Genomic DNA, 9,862 nt, shown 5'->3' with positions numbered 1-9,862 from the left:
TGGACTCTGAGATATTAGACAGTGACCACTATAATGCTGGTTATATGCCAGCTGGTGATCAGAGTGTGCAGCAGCACAGGTTCTCTGGAGTTTTAGATGCAGGAAGGCTGCACCCCAGACTGGCTATCTGATCCATATAAATCATGTTTTATTGCCTGCTACACTGTCTGCATATAGAGGCCTGGTGTCCTGACTGGGGCAGCCAAGAATCTACAGCTAGAAACAGAGACAGACCTTGGAAGAAAAGTCACAACGAATGTCTCAATCTCTGAGGGGGCTTCACAAAACCTCAGAGTTAGCTGGTCATAAAAGTGATATAAAAGGAAAAAACAACCCACCAACCAAAAACCAAACCCAACAAACCCACAAAAGAAAAACAAACCCCTGAAAATGAGTTAGACAAACAGGCAGAATAAAAAAGTTAAACAGAAAACAAGAATACATTTATTGCTTAAAAATTGTGGTTATGTGAATGGCCAGGAGGAGGTTCCCATGGGCTCAGTCTGCCAGCTCATCCCGCACCAGCACAGGAAATCTCTTGCCTCCTTCACAGAGCTGCGTGTACACGGCCCGATAGAGCTGCGCTGCAGAGGCCTCCGGCCAGGGCCTGGCCTCCAGGACAGGCAGGAGTTCTGCCATCATGAGCTGGAGCAAAGGAGATACATCACCAGAGCCAGCACGTATTTTTGGGATGCCACGAAGTGACGTGGCTGCATTACAAGTGGTACCTAACCAGAGCAGTGTGACTAATAGCATGCTGATTGATAGGCAGGTACTCTCTTTTGTCATATTTAACAAAGGCAGAGTTGTTCATCCTCTACTCATGAAATGCACCAGCAGCCACCCAGTGTTCCCAGAGCAGAGATAAATGATGGTGGCTTTCCCACTGCTGCAGAGCCAGCCTGGCACTGGAATAAAATCAGCATCCTGCTAGAAGCTGATGTTGATTCAGGAGCTTTGCAACCACACAGTGAAGCACTTATGCAATGAGTAGTTCAACCGTTTGCTCCTGTCACCTCCCAGTTGGGCCGCATTAATCCACACATCACAGGCAAGTGGTCAACTCCAGCCCAAACAGAACAAAGCTGCACTCCTCCCCAGGATGGAGCCCCAGTCTTGTATGCTTGCTCAGAAAGACCTGGCCTGGGATATGGTTTTCAGATGACAGCAGCTAATGAAGTCTGAGCAGTCTGCACATTAAAATCTACACAGCCTGCTGTACACACTGCCCTCCAGAAGTACAAACAATGAACTGCAGGTGTCAGTCACCTCCCTAAAAACATTTTCCAGGGGTGGAAACAAAGGAAGACCCAAATAGAGCACAGGGGATCTGCACAGGGACAGGATCAGGACACAGTTACTCATCTCTGGTAAGAGTTAAGAGCTGCAGACATGAAATCTACCTAAGGGGAAAACTGGCACATGAAGGAGCACTACAGTGTTGTTCTATCAAAGAGAGAGACCCTTCTGTTTTCCACCTGCCTCACCTGCTCCTGGTGCATAAGAAAAGAGGCCTTTATTAAAAACAAGCTAAGAGCTACCAGGAATTTCTATGATGCTTGGTATTTCTCCACAGAAAGGCAATCGACAGGCTTGACCCAGAAATATGTATGTACATCCTTTCCCATGGTCTTTATCTTGTACCAAGTCTATTCACTTCACCTGTCCCAAGAATTTCACTTATTCTGCACACAGCTGCTCCAGATACCTAGAGCTCACCCAGCTAAAAGCGCAGATTTAGAGGCATTTGCAGAGGAAATTGAGTCAGTCAACAGAGCAGTAGGCAGTGGGTCACTACTTCATTCCGGGCAGATAAAAATCATACCCATACCCTCATTACCCATAATTCAGGATTATAGTGCTAATGTCCTATCTGAAGACAGGCAGCAATTTATCTTCAGCCAAAAGGAGGAGCATGGCCAGTTATGAGTAACTCATCCCTGGCTTACAGGAAATTACTTTTCCAAAGTCTCTATCATTCAGGTCAACAGCAAAGGTTAGGTCAAAGGAGCAGATGTGATTTCACTGCTCTTCTCTGCCCTTCGCTGCTGCTCTGCTCAGGCTGGTGGAGAGACTGATCTCCCACCATGTTCCTACAGGCAGCCTCAGAATAGTAAAATCCCAATTAGTAGTTTGAGGTGTAAAAGGAAAGGAACAGACAGCAGAGGAGTTCACTAGCTGGAGGTCACTCAGGACAGAATGACAGTGGGTGCCTTAACAGGACTGTAACGGCTGCCAAAAGGGGCCTTTAGGTACTACAAAAACCATCCTCCACTGCCAAACTCTTTCAGAGTAGCTAAATAAAAAAAGCAGTATCTTATCAGGAGAGGGTCAGACATTTAAAAGCCTTTGCTCTGGCCTTAACAGAAGAATACCATTCACAAGCAAGCAAAGCACTGATGGGACTTGGACATGAGGCATAAACACAGAAACATCACTGGGAGTGCTTGCTGCCCTTCTGCTCCCCCATATGCCAGCTGTTGCCCTATAACTGCCCTTTTCTTTCCCTACACCGGAGCACAAACCCTTTTACAGACTCACCTTTTGTAAGGCAATTTCTTGGTGCAGTATTGACACCTGCAGCTTCAAGGCAAACAGGTCCCTCAGCTCCTGGAAACTGGAGTAACAAAGGAGAGGCACAGCCAGCATGCCTGCACTGTCACACATCTGTCCCCTGGAAGGAACACAGGCTGGAGAGCAGCTTCCTATGTCCCCAGGGCAGTCCGGGTGCATCTTCCTCTGGGACTCCACAGCTGCCAGAGTGGAAGAGTTGGCAGGAGGCAGACAGGTACAAGTTAAACCCGTACTTGCAGAATTTGTCATTACTTTTCCTAGAAATGAGTGACTGACGTTGTTTTAGTCAGGGCAAGCTCCTCGGAACAGCACAACCAGGACATCTGAAGCTATGGCATGAAGCCTCTCCCACATCCCAACAGCTCCCTCACCAGCCCTCCTGAATTACAACAAAGTCCCAAACCTCACCTGATGGGGCAAAAAAATACCACAGCTTTGTTTGCCACCAGAGAATTTTAAATGCTACATTATCATTTATGATAACCAGGAGAAAACTTATGTTGGACCACAGTGTTGTGTGCACAGACAGCAAAGTCCTGTTCAAGCACAGCTGGCCACATTCATACCCCACTACAAGAACAAGCTCTGTCTCACCTGCTCGCAGGAGCTGCAGCTTACACAGGCACTGGGAAACTGTGGTTTGCAAACCCTCCAAGGTTAAAAGGCTTTCATACTCTCTTTGCAGGGTGGTTTGGTCTGGAAGAGAAGCAGAGGAAAACCAGCAGGCATGAGCATACTGAAACCTTCCTCCCCAAATACCAGTTTCTAGAGTGGCCTTGGGCTCACCAGCCCTCTTTTTAGGCAGAGAATGTTCCTGTCCCTCACATCCAGCATATGCCAAGAACACAAAACATGTGTGACTGGAACCCACTTAAGTCACCCTTATTTATTCCACCTTCTACCCTTTCACCCCTTACCTGCAAGCTCAGCTTCCACATACTGGCTCAGAAGGGAGGGGACATCCTGGAGGACCTTTAACTCCTCCTCTATCTCTGCAGGACTGAAGGCTGGCCTTGGTGAACAGAACTCAAACAGCAGCAGCTTAAGGAAGGTTACACAGCACCAGCTCTGTGCATCACCCTGAGCCCAGGGCCAGGCTTAGTTGGCATCAGGGCAGAGGGCAAGCAGCCTGTGCAGTGGCCTTGCAAGGGGAAAGCAAGATGCTGTGGGTCTGCCTGGCATATTGGCCTTGTGGCCTTGTTTCTCTGGAGCCAAAGATTTATGAGTGCCCAAGAGCAGCACTATTGTAAAAAAAAAACCAAAAAAAAAAACCAACCAACCAAAAAGACCAAAAACAAAACCCAAAACACTTCATAGAGACCCAGCTTCAACTCCTGTTATTGAAAATATAACTCTCCAGATGGGAGCACACTGTAGCATTTGCAATGGTGCTGCTATACTGCGCCCCGTACTTGTGGAAGGGGTTTTGGAGCCAAGAAAGGATACTGTTGTCTGGATCCTCTCTATGAAACGGGTCCTGGCAGCTGCTGCACCTGCACTTGTTTGGCAGAGACGACATCTCTCCCATGCCCTGAAAATTCAAAAGGGGCAGGAGGTGGAGGAGTTATGATCCACTGTACCAGTGTGCTCACACTGAGCTGTGACTCATCATATGACATCCTGTAACACACCAGTATCACTTCAGATATAAGCATCTTCCTCACCCCTTTCTTTTACAGGTTATTAACTAGCCATTGCCTCCTCATTTTTGAGTGCTGGTATTAAATTCACAAGGAAACCCTGCAGAAAGCATTAGATACTGCAAAACACCTGTTTGGTTTCTTTCAGCTTGTTTTGAAGGGAAGAATTTACAACCATCAGAAGAGAGACAACACAGTTCTACAAAGCATATGTCAATTCTTTGGTACTGTCCTATGTTTTAGCCCATAACAAATCTTCCCTTCCTTTCTTGAGAGGTAAGTCATTTGCATTTCTGTGCACTTACTGTGTTAGTAAATGTGTATGAAAAGAGTGGAGAGGACAAATTCTCACCCTAGCTTTTCCCACAGGGATTCCAAGCTTCCTCAAGACTCTCCTCTAATCCTTTTTTTGTTTTTTGACAAAGTGGTACATTTGGCAAGAAGCATGACAGCAGTGCATCAGTAACAGGGGTGCAAAACATGGACATTTGAGGACAGTATCATGAGTAAGCTGGCCAGGACCTCATCAGAGTCTAGGACTAAAATAAAAAGTGTTGCACAAATGACAGTGTTAAATGAAAGAGAGGTGCTTTACAGTTACAGCCTTCAACATAGAATGCCAGACTGGTTTGGGTTGGAAGGGACCTTAAAGCAAGAACACCCTCCATTAGACCAGGCTGCTCCAAGCCCCGTCCAACCTGGCCTTGAACACTGCCAGGGATGGGGCAGCCACAGCTTCTCTGGGCAACCTGTGCCAGTGCCTCAAGCACCCCCACAAAGAAGAACTTCTTCTGAAGATCTCATGTCAATCTCCCCTCCATCATAAGTAAAGGACAACTTTAAAGAACCAGCTTCCCAAAACCTGCTCCAAAAAGTCACAACCGTCACAAGGAAGCTTCAAATAGTTATGCAGTGCATGACTGTCTAACCCAAGTGTGTGTCTCTTCTCCAGCCAAATATTTTTTTCAATCATGGTAGAAACTGCAGTTCTCAGAAACACATTAGGCAGAGAAATAGCAAGGTTAAGGGAACAGAAAAGAAGTTATCAGGCAAGATGTGTTCCCTCGATAGAGGGATCTTCGAAGCAAAAGTTATTTTCAATCTGTCACTGAGTTGAAAGTAATAGTGAAAAGTGTAAAATTACACCAGTGATTAGGATGCCAAAAGGCTCAACTTACAAGTGAAAATTAAGGGAATCAAGTCTCTACAACTCACTGAGGGCAACTAACAAATTGGCATTTGATAAATGACAGCTCCCAAGAGGAAGTGGAATTCCTGAGGCTAGCACAAGTTGCTACAGCCACATTTAAGAGAGGGTTTAAGCTTATCATCTGGACAAATTACATGATGAGATGGTCTGCTGAATTATGGCAAAATTTCTCAAAGGCAATGGTAGGAAACCCTTCCAAAGGGCTGGAGAATGGACTAGAGCCCTGGATTTGCCAGAAACCCAACCACCTGCACCACTGGTACAGGAAGTTACCAGGCTTTATGGGTGCAGAAGCAAGTTTCAGGGGTGCAAATCCTCTATGTTTTATCCTCTATGTGTCCTGTCTGCTCTTTTTGTACACATTTACTAACAGAGTTAATGTACAGAAATGCAGATGACTTACCCCTCAAGAACGGAAGGGAAGATTTGTTGCTGCCTATGGGCTAAAAACATAGGTAGGGCGATACAACAGAACTGATGATATGCTTCGAGTTCACATGCCACCAAGTGCAGCAACATCATAATTAGCTCTATTTAAGAGCTCATCAGCAGGAATCACCTCAAACAAACACAGCCCTGGTGCTTCCAGGCAGAGAGCTGCCCCAACAGAGCAGCTCGGGTCAGCAACCAGCACAGAAACACACTGCATAGGGTATAGGGACACCCACCCCACAGGGTCTCCTGCCTTCAACAAGTATACAGTGCCGGCAGAGACTCCTGCAGCACTTTTAAACCCAGGATTAAAGCATTCCAGTACTCTTACAACAGGGGGATTAATAGGAGTTAGCACTCTGAAAACAAAACTAACTCTAGTGGCTAGAATAGCATGATCACACATATCCTCAGAAACAGCCCTGCAGAGACATGCTGTATGGGACCTCTCTCCTGCCCCAGGTTCAGGCCTCACACACTGTGGGGTCAGTACCTCCCTGTGACCTACAAACTAGCCAGGTCTCCCCCACGTGAGCTGTCCTCACTGCCCTGAAGCAGGGAGTAGTTCTGGACTGCTCAGGCTAGGCTTACCTGAAGTTCCTGAAATAGGCTTTCCTGTAGGCAAGGGGCAGCTTCAGCTGGCACCTGCAAAACACAAATAGCGTCAATCCTGACTGCTGGAGAGCAGTTGAACCTTGCCTTTAAAACAGACAGAATGACATTTTGTCTAAATTTGACATGACTTTAAGCTGTAACTGAAGACGTCAGTAACCATGGAGATGGAATCCACCACTGCCCTCAGCCGACCTCATGGAAGGAGGAAGGAGGATCAGTCCACTTATACACTTCCATAAGCATTACTGAGCCAATCTGGGAGAGCTCCTGCAGCCTAGCACCAGCCCTCAGAGGTTCCTCCAAGGTGAGGAGCTGGGAGCAAAGCCCTGGCAAGGCAGAGTACAGGTGTGGAACCAACCTGCCGATCCCTACAGACTGACTCTGCAGCTGTACCTGAGAACAAGGCAGCTTTGCTTAGCACCATATCACAAAGAAATGGGAAAGAGATATTTCAGCTTCCACATGGAATATGCATCTTAATCCCAAAGTAGGCCAATCCCTAACTCGTTATTGCAAAAATGTGGGTTGGCAGTTATAGCTACAGTCATGTGCAGACTCTGAACACAAGACAACAGTTGGGAATAAGTTAACAAACATGTGAATCCAGATTCCTGTTCCCCCAGCAACTGCCACTCAGCGTCCCGTGTCTGTTCCAACATCACGTGAACAATGATAATTTCCTCCCTGCACAAACACAGGGTTTGTGGCAGCTGAGAGCTATTCCTCAAAACTTTCCAGAGGACAGACACTCATCAGATCTGAACTTCACTTTTCTGTCTGCTCTTTGCTTTAAAGAAAAGAACACAGAAATTATTCCAGCAGAGACTGGTCTGAATGCAAAGGAAAGCTTCCAAGTATTCTTTTGCCACTTTTCCACAGTTATTGAGTATCTCAGTAACATACGTCGTCTTTCCTACACCAAATACTAGAAACAACTGCATTCCAGTCAATGCTGATCTGTGTAGTTACACAGGCAGTATATTAGAGGTTAAAGGGGGCAGTATTAAATCCCAGATACCATTTCTTCAAACAGCACTGGGCACATAATAGAGAAAGAGAGAACACTTGCATTATGTACTCTCATTGTGCAAAAAAAGAAAAAAAACACTAAAAAGAAAAATCACTAAGCTGTAATAGAAAGTGCACTCAGAGGACAACTAAGGCTTGAGAAAGCTCTACAGAGGCAGCTTTCCAAAACAATCATAAGGGGCTATGAAATATCAAAGAGTCTTAATTAAAGACTTTCAGAGTCCCAGCCATCCAAAAGTAAGCCCTTAAAACAAGAACACTTACTCAGTCACAATAAAGGCTTTTAAGCTGTAGAGGATCCTTCCTCTTGAGGAGGATCTGAAGGGGGGGAGTGAAACCAAGAGGCCTACAGAACAGCAGGAGAGACCAGGCTTCGCAGATGTGGTAGTCAGTGTTGAGCAGAACAAGACAGAAGTGCCCATCTTTCAGCACTTACCCTTTTTCCTGCAGGGTGACTCTGCGAGGTGAGGTGCTCCTTCCCAATGCTCTTTCAGCTGCAGGGCTCTCCTTTTTGCTGGACTCTCCCAGGAAACCACAACTTTTCTTTCCTGCATCAAGTAAGTGCCTGCCAGCAGCTACAGAGTTCTTTTCCTCAGCTGAATCCCCTATAGAAAACCTTTGCTGCGCATTCAGAGAGGATCTGGATGAGCCAGGTGCCTTTTGCGGTTCAGCTGGAGCACAGTCCTCTCTGGCACCAGCACTCACTGGTCTCCTAGGACTCCTTCCTTGTTTGCAAACTACCCCTTTTGAGGAGCTCTTCCCAGCTGTCCTTGGACTTCGAGAAACACATCTGGACAAGGCTTTCTTTTGCAGTTTTTTCACCTCTGGGTCAGTCCTATAAGGGGCTTTTAGCTGGTATGGAGAGGGCTTCTTCAAAGAGGCAGGCTTTTTGCCTACAGATCTTACCTTTGTGCTCACAGGAACATCCTCAACAGGCACAGGCACTTGCTGCTCTTCAGCATTCTTGGGAGCAGGTTCCTCACCTGCACATTTCTCTCCTGTAGCTCCCTGGGCCTCTAATGGAGTTTTCAAGATGCTTTTCCTGACTTTCAGCGCCTTCTCTAAGGCTTTGTTCAGCAGCTCCAGCTCCTCCAGCTCCTCGGGTGAAGGCTTGCTCTCTGCAAGAGGAAAAGATGTATCAGAAGGTCCAAACCTGGATCTTCCCCATTTCTCTCTAAACTAGCTTGCTCTTTTAGATGCCACAGAAGGAAACTGAACCTGCTGAATGGTGTGGTGGGTATTTTGGCCAGCAGCTATACAGAGAACGCAGCCAGGCTTGCCAAAAGCCTCAAAGACTCAAGACAGCTGTGAGTCATAGGAGGAGACAGCTCTCCAGAGTTAACGTCCCCTTCATCAACCAGTGACAAACACCACACCTTGGTCAGGCCCACAGGCACTTCATCACTGGCCTTGGTTACTGCAGCACAGCTCCAAGCTAACACCAAGGGGGAAAGTGGGAGGAAAAAGAGGGGCAGGGGATTCCAGTCGATACAGAGCACTGGAAGGATGTCCAACACTGAAACTGCCTCAACCCCGGTCAGGCCCAAGGCCAATGTGACATGAAGAGACACCAGGCCGAGCGGGAAGCACTCACCTCGTCCATTGCTGGCGCCGGCCTCTGGCTGCGCCTGCTCCTCTTCCTCACTGCCCCTGGGCGGGGAGAAACACAGCACCAAGTGACAGCATTGCGGGGCACCGACGGGCTCGGCCTCCCCGGCGGGAGGACACAAACACCCTCCCTGCCGGCACCACGGACCCCGGAACCGAGGCAGGGCCACGGCGGGGTGGAGGCGAGGCCCGGCCCGGCCCGGCCGCACTCACCAGCGCCGCAGGAGAGCGGAGCTCCGCGCCGCCCGCTGCTCCAGCTCCCGCCGCCGGCGCGCACCCTCGCCCAGCGCCGCCAACAGCGCCGCCGCCGACCTGCAGGGCCCAGCGCCATCAGCGGCCCGCCCGGCCCGGCCCCGCTGCCGCCGCCCGGCCCCCGCCGCCCGGCCCGCTCTCACCGCCGGCCGCAGCCCCTAGGCAGCATGGACCACGTCCTCCCGCTCCGCTCCCGCTCCGCTCCGGCTCCGTTCGGTCCTGGCAGCTCTCCACGCTGCCGCGGTCGCTACGCCCGCGAAGCTCGGCGCCGGCAGCGGCGCTCCTTATCACCCTGCCAGGATCTGCGGGCAGGGCGGGCTCTGAGGAGAGGGGCGGGAGCGAGCCCGGGAGGCGCGGGCCGCCATCCTGAGGCAGGGCGGGGGCGGTCGGGCGCGGGCTGGGGGGACCCAGGCCCGCTCCCCCCGCGGAAAGCGTTGTTCCCTCCGGCGGGTTCAGCGAGTGTGGGCTTTAAGCCTGAATTCAGTCTCTGCGTCGTGTGGTC

The 9,862-nt window shown here is 49.2% G+C and overlaps 1 protein-coding gene across 3 annotated transcripts; it reads right to left on the bottom strand.

The window, feature by feature from the left end:
- Positions 1-413: 413 nt before the first annotated feature.
- Positions 414-9,581, bottom strand: TEDC2 (tubulin epsilon and delta complex 2). 3 transcript variants are annotated; one of them, XM_065683608.1, is made up of 10 exons: positions 9,504-9,581; positions 9,322-9,420; positions 9,095-9,150; positions 7,937-8,618; positions 6,448-6,501; positions 4,021-4,105; positions 3,492-3,600; positions 3,169-3,270; positions 2,542-2,753; positions 414-645 (listed from the first exon to the last, which is right to left on the bottom strand). In XM_065683608.1, the coding sequence occupies exons 1-10, from the start codon at positions 9,527-9,529 to the stop codon at positions 499-501; spliced, it is 1,572 nt and encodes a 523-aa protein (XP_065539680.1). In that variant the 5' UTR covers positions 9,530-9,581; the 3' UTR covers positions 414-498. The 3 variants fall into 3 exon arrangements, 2 of the variants coding, with proteins under 2 accessions (XP_065539680.1, XP_065539679.1); XR_010613599.1 differs by having other exon boundaries at positions 556-645; positions 2,542-2,674; positions 9,504-9,558; XM_065683607.1 differs by lacking the exon at positions 9,322-9,420 and having other exon boundaries at positions 9,504-9,558.
- Positions 9,582-9,862: the final 281 nt, after the last annotated feature.

Source organism: Lathamus discolor, chromosome 6, assembly GCF_037157495.1.
Source record: "Lathamus discolor isolate bLatDis1 chromosome 6, bLatDis1.hap1, whole genome shotgun sequence".
Classification (NCBI taxonomy): Eukaryota; Metazoa; Chordata; class Aves; order Psittaciformes; family Psittacidae; genus Lathamus; species Lathamus discolor.
This window is presented reverse-complemented; position numbering and strand designations above follow the sequence as displayed.